The sequence below is a fragment of the Blennius ocellaris genome (assembly GCF_963422515.1).
Source record: "Blennius ocellaris genome assembly, chromosome: 9".
NCBI lineage: Eukaryota > Metazoa > Chordata > Actinopteri > Blenniiformes > Blenniidae > Blennius > Blennius ocellaris.
Window position 1 is genome coordinate 16,646,702 of NC_137658.1, and position 14,585 is coordinate 16,661,286.

General features: G+C 42.4%; 1 protein-coding gene across 1 annotated transcript in view; it reads right to left on the minus strand.

Annotated features, from left to right (window-relative positions):
* Window positions 1-13,283: 13,283 nt before the first annotated feature.
* The window catches only part of pigg (phosphatidylinositol glycan anchor biosynthesis class G (EMM blood group)), a gene marked incomplete at its 3' end in the record, with an annotated part of 79,998 nt that continues 78,696 nt past the window's right edge, over window positions 13,284-14,585 (minus strand). The window contains exon 13 of the mRNA XM_080502615.1: window positions 13,284-13,506. Within this exon, the coding sequence (XP_080358741.1) occupies window positions 13,284-13,506 (223 nt within the window). The remainder of the gene's footprint in view (window positions 13,507-14,585) is intronic.

Below are 14,585 nucleotides of genomic sequence, written 5' to 3' on the forward strand. Positions count from 1 at the left end.
AAATGATTTACTCGAGTTGTTGAGCTTCCAGCTCCCACTCAGTTATCATGAAGGTGAAACGTCTCCACCTGCAGTTGTTTGCCGAGGACTTTTAAGACTGTCGCAAAAAAGGTTTGATCGTCTTCCCGCCGCTTTCCCAAAACAGATTTAAGAGGCTCACGAATGCTTTAGCGTTCTGGTAATGACAGCGGGACTCCAACACCATCGACCGGCGGCTGCATCATCTCGCAGGGCGACCTGCTGAATGAATACTTCATGAACGCTCCTCCACATTGTTGCTATTTAAATATCATTCATGCTCGGTGTAGGCCGAACTCTCGGCAGCAGATGCCTGTTTGCTTCATTTGCCTGCCAAATTATGAGCTCCATTTGCTGGAAATGTATTTTCGCATTATCGCAAAACTCCCCGACTGCTTTGTTGAGATCCATTTCCTCAGTTTGAAAACGACTTTAATAGAAATGCTGACCCGATCCTTCTCAGAGAGGCTGCATGTTGGAGCGGTCATTGGTACTGACTGACTCGGGTCGAGTCTTGGCTTTGAGGGGTGGCGAAGGTTTGCATGATTTTTTCCCCTGCGTGTGACTGGGTCTTCTCCGGGATTCTTACCAGACTAACTTCCCAAATGAACTCGACATCTCATGCAGGTGTGTCTCTTGAGTTTTCCCACTATGTGCCCGGGGGGTTGAGCTGGGCTTGTGTGCAGCATCCGCTCCCGTCAAACTGTGAGAGAGAGATATGAGGTGGACCGGCAATCGGCTGCAATCTGAGTATAGACTGATCATGAAAGTGGCAAAAAGTCCCCCCAGATTCACCTCCACTGCTTCTCAGCGACAGTGACACAGAACATCCAGACTCCCTGACACACGTTGGCGGTGATGCAGATGGTCAAACGGAGCTCACCGAGGGTTAAACAAGCAACTTTCCCCGTGTGAGTCGAGCCAATAGTAATTTTATGCAAACAGCAAGTGTTTCCCTTCAGGCTTCTTGACAGCGGAGCAAGGTTTTAGCGAGCTGGATTCCTCTCAGTAGCTTGGAACAGAGCGTGTGGCAGCGATGCAGTGGAGGGGGAGAGAGAGAGAGAGAGAGGGAGAGAGAGAGGGGGAACCCTGGCAGCGTCTGCAGCCACAGAGCGAGCCGCGCGTCAATCAATAGCTCCTGCAGAGGCTGTGTTTTCACAGCGAGCCAGCTCCAAACTTGCAATAACCTCTTTGGCTCGCTGCCATCTGCCACTTAGCGCACACAGCTCCTGGAGCATCCAAAGCGTGCAGCGGTGCAGCCGAGGTGAGGATGCTTTCGCAGGGGAGAACTCCAACTCAAAGGCACAACTTCAATTTAGCTCTCCAGCTGCTCTAGTTCTGTAATTAGTTATGTGTTTTTTCTTTCTTTCTTTTAGCTGGACAGACAAGAAAAGCTGCTCGCATGAAAAGCTATGAACACTTATATCAGTGTGTTTTGGATGTGTGTTTTCGCACATTGGCTGAAACATTAGGAATCTCTTCCCGGGAGCAGGTTGGACCCACTTTTACCTTCAGAACTGTTTTCAATGGTGGGATTGATTGAACAAGGAGCCGGAAGTCTACGAGCACATTGACAGAGGCTTTTTTTTCAGTCCAGGGAAGTCACTGACATGTTGAAAAGACATTTGAGATGTTTGGAGCTTTCTGACATGGTGTGTTAGCCTCAGTCCACTGAGGTCATGTAGACTTGGACACCATCAGCAACAAAACTCAGGAAGTCTGTGGAGATTGAACAAGGGTGCCCAGTGTGTTATATTTTTTGTTTCACCTCGGTAGCCTCCCCCAAAGTCAAGGCAAAGGTAGTTTTCGAGATGCTTTGTTGATAAAAAAAAAACCCAAACACCCCCACAAAGAAGTGGTTATTTGAGTTGCTATTTTCTGTCTATCATCTTGAATCCATTTGTTCATTCTCCTTTGGTTTCAACAAGACTTTATCACCCAGACAACTGCTGCTCCCTGGGATATTTTCTCTCTTTTGGAGAATTTTATGTAAACTTAAAGAGGGCCGTGCATGACAATTCTAATAGATCAGAGGTTTCTGAAATACTGAGACCAACAACCACCGTTTCGCACTTAAAGCACACACCCATCCATCACCATCTCACTGGAACCTTAGTTTATGGTAACCGGAAATCATATGGTGAAGAAAAAAATTTACAAAGCAAACACAAAAAAGAAGAACCAATCAATCTCATGAGGCTTTAATCTCCGGGAAAAAAAAAACCCCCACAGTGGAGATGTGGACCTAGTGTTACTGCACCGTCCTCTCCACTGACTCTGAACCGAGCTTAGCCAGCGCCGTGTTTACTACACCCACTTTAATTACCTTTAAAATTAGCCAGGATCAGCCTTTGACGCTGCTTAAACACATAGGAGATGTTATGACCAGGACTGCCTCATGAATTGCCTCCAGCTTCACTGAAACACGGTCTGTGGTTTCACACATGAGCACAACCAGAGCAGTGTGTTCACCAGTGTTGAGCAAGTTGCTTTAGAAAACGACAGAGATACAAATGGCTGCATAGTTACTTGTTACCTCTTCCGTTACTATTATTTTCCCCCCCTCGTTGAGGTGTGTCGCACTCATGTGCCCATATCGGTTTGATTGTAGTGTCGCCGTGACTCAGGAGCTGAGCTGTCAGCTCTGTGTGGGTCAGTCTGATGACTGATTCACTCATTAAGCTCAGCTGAAGTTACATAAATCAGTGGGAGGAAGATACTCTATAATCTGGAAGCTAAAGGGATTAATGAACGGTGTTAAATTACAGCTACCGTGGATACGAACTAACGGCAATGGGAGTTACAGTGGAGAGTTTCATTTCTTTTTCAGGAGGACGGCGTTAGTTCAGGATCGATGCTGAGCATTATAGTCAACAGGACTTAAATATATAATAAATAAATAAATAATGACCAAAGGTAACAGCGAGCTCGTCATCTCTTCAACTTATTTTCTAAACTTCATTCATGAGAGGTCGTGAAGCCCTCTTGATTTAAAGGAGTATAACATTAGTTTCATCTGTATATTTTATCTGAATTACTTTTTTTTTTTTTTTTTTGAAACAATGGCCAAAATTAGGACTGAATGCATCTTTTATGGTGAAAAACACGAGAAGTAAAAGTTTGAAACTGTAAGCAGCTCCAATTGACCAAACTCTGAGACGGAGAGTAAACCCAAAGAGTTTATTCTCAGAGAAAAGGAACTCATCGTTACAGAATGGAACGAAGGAACTGTATTTTACATGTCGTGTGTTCTGAGGTTCTTTCAACGCCGACTGAGTGTCACTCAGCTTATATATATAACAAATTGTTGGATGCTAAGTGATCATCCACCAACATGGACATTGTTTTAAATCAGATACGTTCTATGACAAAGAAAATGATAATTATCCTAACTTTATAACTATTCTCAGAGTCACTGCGGTGGGTCGTGGTCTAATTGACCGACCTGGTTGATGTGTAGTCTTTTACTGAATACGCAAAACTCAGTGGGATTTGAACCCCGACCTTCACAAGTCACAGTCGGACCTCCAGCTTCAGAGAGAAACTCTTCCAACAGGTTCACCTGCTTGTAGTTCCGCCGGTTTGTGGAGCAGCTTATTGAACAGCTGCACATCCCACCTGGAAAATGAGGCTTGCGGGAGCAGTGACAGAGAACCAAACGAGCCATAAATCCAAAACAATATGCTTAAACACTCCTAAAATGCATTAAAACAGGACTCAGTCTGCACATAACACCCTGCGATTGACCCCATAATGTCAGTGTGAGGTTAATACTATATTAAAAGTTAGTAATGCATCAATCTCTGTGCGACATTGGGATATAAATTCTGCTATTGGAAGAATATGAACATTCAGCTCATATGACGCACCAATTAAATCAGGTTTTAATTACAACAGTATGTTCATTTACATCAGTTTAAATCGTCATGTGGACACATCGGTGATATTTAAAAGTGATTTTGTTTTTGTAAATGACTTGGAAAATCTGTAAATTTATCAATACAATAAAATGACCAGAAAAACCATTTATCTTCACATCTTTACATTTCTGGCGTTCCTAAACAGTCGGCGATGGGCCGTTACAGACGAGTAATAATGGTTTCATGGGCTCAATTAAAAAAGAAATCCTCCTTGAACATTCCTAATAATAGCAGCTTCGAAATGGGCTTAATTTAAGTGATTGTGAAATTGTCAAAACTGATTTGTCTTCCAACATTGGAAACATTCAGAGGGGCTCGGTGGTGATGAAGGATAATGAGCTCAGTTATGAAACAGGTTTTTATATCATCTCGTTCAGACAGAACATGAATGAAAAAAAAAAAAGCCCTTACAAAAGTCTTCATGAAGGAAGTCCAGATCTGATTCTTATGTATAAACAATAATCCTCTCACAGCACGGGGCTCAGGACACCGTCCCTTCCCAGACGTGCCCGAGGTAAAGAGTGCAGCCAGATGTAGGAGTATTCATGAGCTGAGCACTGCGGCACTGCAACTCAGTCCCCCCCCCCCAAAAAAAAACAAACCCCTAGAGCATCACCTGGCAGTGACAGTCGGAGAGGAGAGCTGTGACCGCCACATGAAAACATCCCGGAACCTTTCAGATCCTGCAGGTCACCCACAGGCCGAGCTGAAAGCAGCATGTCGAACCAGAGCCAGAACCGGGGTGGGGATGGGGGGGGGGGGCTGTTAAGGAGGCATCAGCACTCCGCACACAGCCGAGAGGTCACATGCACCAGCTGTGACAAGCAGCCCAGAAAAGATCCTCTGGTGGAGGAAGCCATCAGTGTGGAAAAGGGTTTTTCTCCGGGTTTATAAAAAGAAAGAGAAATTGCGTTTGGCGGGATGTGATTTTCGTCGCTGTCGGTGAGTCCGTTTGTCGAGTCACTCAAAAACTTGTTGACGGATTTCGGTGACGTCTTGGCAGCCTCACAGATATTATGCAAATGAGGGATTGATCTCATTTTTTGGATGTGATCCGGATCCAGACGACTCTGAATTCCAAATGACTATTTTATCAAATTAACTCGGCTGATTGGCCTCGAGACTCGGATCACATTGTCGATGTTAAATCTCTGAGGCGGGAGAGCTGATCCAGATGTGTCGGTGGACACACGCGCCACAGGGAAGGTATGTCGTGTGCTCTCTCTCCTTTTCTTGTTCCTGAAATGTACCAATGCTTGTTGGGAAAAAAGGATAAACCCGTTGAAGCCCATTTATTTCTCTTTCAAATGGCACTTTCATTCACACCTACAGGCAATTTAAGTCACCGACGAATCTCAAACGGATGTTTTTTGTAAATCGGTGGAGCGCCAAGAGAAAATCATGCACAGGGAGAAGATGCAAACTCCACACAGAAAGGTGTGCAATGAATGATGCTCGATAACCGTGTGCTGAAAGTCTAAAAAAAAAAAAGTTGCTCCAGGTTATTGCCTCCAGCAGGTAATTGTAATTGCAGCTGTAAGTGTCAGTATTGTGGACCTGCCATTTCTCTACGTCAGTCTGGCTGTGATGGATGGATCATCTTCTCGGTATAATATCAGTCCCCCATTAAATCATTATCATCATTGTGCTTAAAACGCTCGCGTATTTCCAGCCTTTTCCGAGCAGAAGTCTGGTGGCAAAAGACATAATGGCCTGTTCCCATTCTGAACCGTTCCATTCAGTCTTACATTCAATGATGGAAGTAAATAACAGCCTGGACTCTCGAGGCCATTTTTAGACGGCACTGATCAACGCTCATTCTGCATTCTCTTCTCATGACTGATTGTGTTTGTGTGGCGGTTCCTGTTATTGTCGAATAAAACCCAGAGAGAAATATGAAGGCTTCTCACGTGTGCACGAGGACAAAAGCAAGAGGTCAAGAGTGGGAATGAACACAGACGCCATTGAAGTCATCTGTTCATTGTGGATTGATTTCAAGAGGAAAAGCTGTGAGCAGATGAGACCGAGGGGGAGGAAAACATTTGTGACGTTGACGGAAACAACTTCTGCTCCCGCCAGAACTGGATCGTGACGACGATGCAAGCGAGGTGATGTAACGCTGAGGATGCACCATCAGATGCGCGTCTGATTTAAGACTCACTGAAAACGCCTCTGGTCTTCTTCTGCTTAGATTCTAATAAAACAATCTGATCCGCATTAATGTGGCTTAAATCTGAGATACAAGGTGGGAAGTTCAGACTTCTGGAGGGACAGTAAAATAACAGATATTGTGGTTATTAGAAATGTTTCTCATAAAGCCTGTAACTTCACCTGCGGTTTCCTAACCAAGCTTATTTTATGTTTTATTCCTCCATCGCATTTACTATGCATTTTGCTTCAAAATGTGTCTTTTAATGAAAAAAAACTACATTTTTAAACTTCGCGTGACTTCTCAAAAGTTGAAAGAATAAATTCAGGCCGGAATTCATGACTCAGACTTTTCCTGCTGCCGTGGTCGGTTGGTGTAACGAAGTCAATTTAGACCCACATCTGTAATAACGGTGGTGAATATCTGATGGATATTTTACACATTTCTGCTTATTAATCGGCGTCTCCCTGTTGGTCTCTTCACTCCGGAGGGTTGAGGAGTGACTACTAGCTTGGTATTATTCAGTATTATTCAGTGGGTGAATGGCAGATAGAAGGATGATTACTAAATGATCATCCACCTACTCGTGCGCCGTCTGCAAAGACACTCCGGGTGCAGCTTCGCACGTGACTGTCCAGTTTTACTACTCGAGAGGGGGAAAGTTTGACAGGAGAAACTCCGGCGAGGAGCGAGGACAGACGGCCTCCAACCAGACAGGGCATGCTATAATTATGATTAGCATGTCTGCTGCGAAGCCAAAATTCACCCCTTCGAGTGGATTAAATCACATAGAAACACTCGTTTTGTTTGGATTGAGTCGTTTATTTCATTTCCAGGAGATAAAAATGATTTGGGTAAATCACTCACTTTTCATTCGACCACATATTTGTCGCGGTTTTACAGCGGCGTGAGTGAACCCTCAAACCTTATTAGAAAATACAAAAGTCACAACAGACAAGAAAAACAAACACAAGTAAATTAAGAGAAATTATAATGAATTTGAGTCGAACAAAAACACACAGGGTGACGATAAAGCAACACAGAAACTGAACAAAATGCAGGTAACCTACATAAACACAAGAAGGATGGAATCGGCTTTTACTTTACAGTCACTTGTTCAAAAAAAACGTAGAGCGAATATTTCTTCTGACAATCAATGGATAAATCCCATAATGCGTTGCACTAAGGCCCCCCAGTTTAATCCTGAAGCATCAAAGTTTAATTTGATCATTTGGTTAATTTAACTTTTTGTTTTTCCTTTCAAAGTGAATAACTAAAACATTCTCCTTGTTCAGAGTCAGGAAATAAAGCGATATGTTTCAGAGCATACTGGAAGTTCATCTTAAGTGTCCATGTGGTGACATTTTAATCACATTAATTATTGCCCATTGATATTAATGTCAAGTTAAATGAATAAAAACAAAACAAAACACAGAAATTCACAGAAATTCAAGAATCACTACGTCAAAGATGGGAATCAAGAAAGAAAGAAACCTTTCAATGTGACGTACGTCCGCACTGCTTCATGCTTACAAACTTTCCACGTCAACAAAATAATTATTGTGGTCCACTCTAAGGGTAGGAACGACTTCACACGCAAGATGTTTCCCAATTAGATTTCAGCTTTAAAGGCTCCTTCTTGCAACGGTAAACAGATGTTTTAAAGAAAATTTGTGTCGTTTCAGAGGAAAAAAACAGCAACCAATAAAAAAAAAAAAAAAAAAAAGCAATGACACCTGATTGACAAACTACATTTCTACCGCACAGAAATGTCTAATGGAATAAGAAAAGTAAAAAAAAAAAGTTTCCAGATGAGTTTATCAGGCAGATGAAAAAAGTCATTCAACATAACTGGAGATGTCAGTGTAATTCTAATTATTTGTCCCTTTGGACCCGGAGAAAACACCGAGAAGAGTTTCCTGTTATTCTAGCTTTTGAATGCAGACCGAGAAAAAGAAAAGCTACACCTAAATGCAGTAAAGCACACAAACCACAAACTCGCCTGTAGGGGGCAGTATGGAGAGAAAAGAACTCAACCGAGCCTCTGTTGGACAAACCGTCCAGAGTTGATTCTGTACAGAGAATCCTGCACAGCCGTCCAACCTCTGCTTCCCCCCGGCTCACCCCGAAGGGAATCACCTGGCTTCAGCATGAGAATACATGAAAACTAGAGGTACTACTTCCATGGAAGGAACTCACCTGGCTCCTCCCCCTGCTACAAAACTACTATTCAGAAAGAAAAAGTATTGGTATTTTGTTGCAATACTACGTAGAGGATTAGTCAGGTATTTGTACTTCGCTCTTTCTGATGATCTTCCAAATTTTAATCCATTTAAAGATTAATTTCTCCTTAAATTCTCCTCATTACTTCTTTGATCCACCCTTTTGACTTATCCATATTGTATAATCTGTATGATGTTTTAATCTGGGCAGGTTATCTTACGTGTTTTTCTCACCTTGAAAATAATTGTGTTTCTGGTTGAAAACGATCAATCGTGATTCGTGTCGTCATGAACGATTAATCCAAGGGTGTCAAACACAAGGCCCGCGGGCCAACGCCGGCCTGCAAGAGGCTCCGATCCGGCCGCCAAACTCAGAACTTTCTTATTTTTACTGAAGTAAAGAAGATGAATCACATGAATTCATGAATAAATAGTGAATATTATGCTACTTATACCAATTATTTATAGATTTCTGGAAACTACCAGTGTGTGTCCAATGAAGAGGCCTTTGAGAAAATACAAAGTGATTTACTTTCATCGCTTGCTAACACTTTATGTTGGACATTATTTGATACATAATGGCTTTTTTTAACTCCACACAAAAGGGGTCAAGATTACCAAGTGTGAAAGGGGGCAACAAAAAAAAAACGTCAATGAAATGCATATAAGTCTATGGAGCGTGGCTTATTTTCGGGACTGTAGAAACCCACTGAGAACCCCCCCCCCGGGAAACAACCGATTGTACGTCTGGGATGAGAAAAATCAGTCTCCACTTCAGAGAAGCTACAGTTCATCATTAAATATTTTTTTTGTAAAGAAGTACAAAGATGAACAATCGCTGGAGAAACTTCCACGCTTCCTCGGCTGCCAGACGCCATCTGGCTGCTTGAGCGGCTGGTTTTTGTAAAGACGTCGGGACGCCTGTTCGACAAGCGCGGCGATGTGAAGCACACCGAGCGCTGACAGAGTAATCCTCCCGAGTCATGCAGATTATTATCTGCTTCATCAACTATTTACATCGCACTTTGAAGTCTCAGTGAGATTATTTGTTCAGCTAACGAGAGGGAAAGGCACTTGATGAAATCCCACTGCCAGTTTTTTGTTTTTTTTTTGTTTTAAGGGTTCGGTTAGCTGGAAGTTTAACGTGCGCCGCCTTTAATGTTAACCGGCAGGAACCACCGTGATCCATATGCAGCGTTCGTCTGTCAAATTCAAATGCAAATCCTCTTGTTTGTCTGACTTTCCAATGATGCTCGGGACATTTGAATTGCATTTCCTGTCTGCGGTGAGGTCCCCGTCAAGGTGAGACGCGGCAACGGCGACGAAACAAAGGGGCCAACCTTGTCTTGCATCACACGGAATCTATTCAAAAACACAAGCAGCGGTTTTTCCTCCCCTACAGATTTTTTTTTATTTTATTTTATTTTTTCCCCTTCTTTTACCTGGGTTGGAACTGGTGCCTGTGGCGGCCTGGGGGACGTCAGTGATCTCAGCCTCGGGGCGAGCTGCCGTCTCAAAGCAGACGGCTCATCAAGGTGAGTGACAAGAGCTGCGACGGGAACGCAGGATTCACTTCTCTGCCTGGAGGTGAAAAGTTGCAACACTGCGGCTTTAACGCTCCATCTTTCAACTAGACTTTTTGTTCTTCGTTGTCTTTTTTTCTTTTCTTTTTTCTTCTTCCCCTGGTCAAATCTCAAAGGGCGACGATACAGGAAGTCCTCACGATCAACACGAAGCAGCGGAAGATGGCTAAATCACGTCATGCCATCATAACCACACCGAGGCCCGTTCCCACGGCAACGTTTCAAGAGAAAACATTGTTTTCGTATTTTCATTTCAGAAAAGTTCGGACTTTAAATGGCAAAGTTAAGAAAAAGAACGACGCCACTTTGAACGACGGCCCACAAGTGGCTGCTGTTGGTTTGAATTTTCAGTCGACTCCCTAAGTCAAAGTGGATCCCTAAACACAAAGAAGGCTTTAGGTTTTTTTACTTGAAAACATTGCTGTGAGTCTGATGTCAAACAGTTTGGTTCAAATGTCAATTTTCCAAAAAATAAAAAGAGACATTTAAAAAAAAAAAAAACAACTTCCTAAAGTAATGTTGAATTGCATTATTAAATACATGAATAATAAGTAGAATTAGCTTAAATATAAAGCTTCTTATTCCAGTTCATAATGAAAAGAAGCTTCTGTTAATAGGAATTTTATTTTAAGTTTATAATACATAAATATACAAAAAAAAAAGTTTTTTAAGTTGTAGCATGTTGAAATATTTACCTGTTTCTGTAAGCTTTTAGCACAATTCCTAATTAAAAAAAAAGAATAAGTGGAGTTTAAAAGTAATATCTATTGAGTTAAAAATCAAATGTTTAGAGTAAAAGGTCTAACAAATGCAGGACCCACATTCCTCAAATGTCAGCAATACATAGACATCTTTCATCTTTTGCTGTGTCATAGCTGGTTACAATTTCAGTGTTTTGACGTTCTCTGATTCATTTCGAAGCGTTCAAATCTTTGAATTAATAGCTACAATCCTGATTGGGATTTTACTGCAGAACAGTTGTTCTTATTGCATGAAGAGATAAATACGTGCTGTCTATATTTCAACCCATCATTGACTGCATTGACTTTAAAGCTGAATTGTTCTTCTTTATGTGTTTCTCGGTTGAATTATTGACACCTGTTGGTCCACAAAACCATTTTTGATTCAAACCTCATGATATTTAGTCTCGATTCATTGTTGCCAAAGATCTCTGATCTCAACTTATCTGATAAAATTAGAGTAATAAAGACACATCGGATGCATGTAAGTGGAGATAATTAATAAAGAGAAGTCCATTATTGTGAAATCCAGGAGTGGCGGAGCTCCAAGCCCCCGGATGGAGACTCTTTGCTCTTATTGCTTTGGATCAAGGCCTGCTTCATTTGCCAGCTTTACTTTGGTGACGCTGCAGGAACAGATGGCGTGAGAAGGTTGTGATCGAATCCCAGGACGTATTCATCCAAATCCAAACCCCAGTTGTGACGACTTGTGGAATAAGGGCGGGAACGAAGAAATGCCGAGGTTGGTTTAATCGCTTAGTTTCACCGACTGCACTTCACGTCCCTCCTCTGTCAGATGAAAACAATAAATGACTGTTAAACCACTGACTCTTTGGATCTGCAAGCAGCTTTAGTGCCGTGATTCTGGTGTTGGTGGTCATTTATATGGGAAAAAAAAAGAAACAGAAAAAAGAGGCGGAGCTAAAGCAACAAGCCAAATAAAGTGAAGTGTAACTAGAGCGGCTCGACCGTCAGGGTTTTAAGGTATTACTTTTGCAGAGTTTGAGTTAAAGCTGGTGATTACCAGGAGAAAACCTTAAGATGAATTATTGAGGCCTTTTCCATTCACATCAAGGAAATGAAAACTGCTTTATTGTTTTTGTATTGAAAGATGAGCTTTCATAAATAACGAGTTTGTATCAAAACCTCTGACTTGCTTGAGTAGCATGGGGTCGTTGATGCGCTTCATTCTGACCTTCTGCATTTCAAAAAGAGTTTTTACTAGTTTATTTAAGTGTCACTGCGCAAAGTTTCAGGCAGGACTGAAATGCTGCTATTCCATCATGTAAAGGCTTCTTATTGCCTCCTGATTTACTCTGCAGTGAAATATAACACTCAAACTCACATAAAGAACTACTTAATGGAATAAAGGCGAGCTCAGAGTCCTGGAAGTGATGATCTGAACAATTTAGGCTTACATGAAGAGAAAGGAGAAAATGAGCTGTCGAGCATCCACAGAAAACAATCGATCAACAGAGTTCCTCCAAAAACTGTCTGCAAGTAGTTTACCTTAAACAATTGATGGAGTACGCTCCCTGTATACATACATACATACATACATACATACATGTATATGTTCGTTCGTACTTCCATTTTAAAGCTCATGCCTTGAATTTTGCAGGTAATATCTCCAAAATTCCGTTTTTGTTTTAAGCTGAATCAAAATAATAAAAAAAGAGCATTTTTCACCCCCCGCATGCAAACACAATACATTTTTCTCTGTACTGAAAATAATTTGATAGAATTTTGCCCTGTGCTCATCTAAACGGAGCAAATCGATAGTTTTCAAGACAACTTCAGTGTACAGAAGTTTGTATGCTCTTTTTTTTTTTTTAAACTGCAGATTATTCATAGTTGCTTTGTGCCGCGAGAGAAGGAAGGGTTCAGTTCTTGTATGAGAAGTTGAGCACATAATATTTTACCTAATGGTCTGTGCAGCGTATTGGAAACGTTCCAAAGAGAAATGGCTGCAGAGTCCTGAAAACACCCGCCGTTACACCCACACTGCTGCATGATCAGACCCTTCTCTCAGGACTGCGTGGGCCTCCACGCCATGTGCTTGATTGACATCCCCCTCACATCCGCGCGAGTCCCGTCGCACCAGGAAGTCGTGACACCGTTCGGCACGCTGGAGTGGGAGAAGCGCTCGTAACGGTTTTTAACATGTGTCCCTGTGAGAACCCACCGTCGGCATAAATACTTTGGAGTACCCTGAAACCAAAGCAGCTAAATCCAAAAACAAAACCAAAAAAAAAATTTTCATGAACTTTTTTGGATTGATTGCCCCAAAAACAGATGAAGTTCCTCCGACATAAAACTTTGCACTCGTCCCTGAGGTAATATCACAGCATGAAAAGACTCATCAGCTTCCTTTTATTCATTCACAACCTTTTTTTTTTTTTCAATCAAATATTTAAATATACGGCGCAAAAATACAATGCCAGTGCATTTCTTCAGTGTTTTGTTTTGTACACCCCACACAAATAAGAGTTCGGATCAGGGAAATCTATTCACATATTTGCGAATCAATGGGAATAAATGACAAAGCGAGGATCAGTATATATCATCGGTCTGAAAGTCCTCCGTGGTGGTGGTGGTGGTGCCCCCCCCCCCCCCCTACCACCGCCTTTGGTTTTCCAGTTTCCGCCTCTCTATGACTTACTTGAGCTGTGACTTTGCTCCATGGTGTTGAAGAAGAGGCAAACACCCGCAGTGAGCAGGAGGTGCATGGACTCGTACAGCAGTTTGGGCGAGAAGACGCTCCATATGAAGAGATGGTAGCGCAGGACGGTCACCAGCACGATGTAGGCTGCAGCGGGCACCGACCTCAGCAGGGCCAGGCAGTAGCAGCCGTGGCCGACCGCGACGGGGCTCCTGTGGCGGAGGACAAACAGACTCAGAGAGGGCCGAGAGGGAACGGCCAAACTTCTCAACGCGGCAGGAAAGTTTGAACGTTAAACCAAGGTCACCGTAAGCTGCTTTGTGTTTCCAGAGTAGCAGAAGCTGCTCCAGTAGAGGCGCGGGGTTGTTTTGAGGATTCGCGGCGAAGGCCACATTCTCACATTTTTACCGACGCAGGAGAAGAGCATGATCCAATTATCTCCTCACAATAATGCAGATTGCTGCCAAATTCTGATGGAGAAGTTAATGACTTTAAAAACCCGGCATGATGGGAAGCAGCGAGGAGATTAGGAGATGCGAGGCCAAATGCACACACACACACACACACACACGCACACGCACACACACACACACGGACTCGCAGAGACTTCATCTGACGCACATGTGTAATTTAGCGCAGGGATCTGCTTCCTTTCACCAGGCAGACTCCCAACTGAGGGGGAGGAACCTCGAGCCTTTTCCCAACACATGGAGGCGCACCGAGGGAGGAGGACACAGGGTAGGTAGAACACAGCGGAGGTGGAACGATGGACGAACATGCACATGAATGTTGGCCGCCAACGTTTTACTGACGGACCAATAATCAGTAATTGTTTATTTTGTTGGTTTTTTTTTTATTCCAAGTGAATAACCCCCTCCAAACATAAAAATAAAAAATAGAATCACTAAAAATGCTTCTGGGGTTGCCAATTTAGATAGAATGATAAACTATAGATGAATTTCTAATATAATATATATATCAGTCTGCAAGTGTAAGCATTAAATAGAAGCACTATACCGTGCCTTCATATAATATGCATAATGTTTGTGTTTATTGCTCACATTTGCACAGACTGATGTAATTGTACATTTTACTTCTTTTCGCTTAAACTTTATCTTTGCTAAAGAAACTTTATTCTACTCCTCGGGCACCTTAGGGACTTTCCATCACGAGTTCATTGCAGCTGCATAATGACATTTACAAACCCCGGATGTATGGAAATAATACCCAGTATGCTTTGAAGCAAAGGGACACAAATTTAGTCTAATGAGGACTCAGGAAAAATAATGTT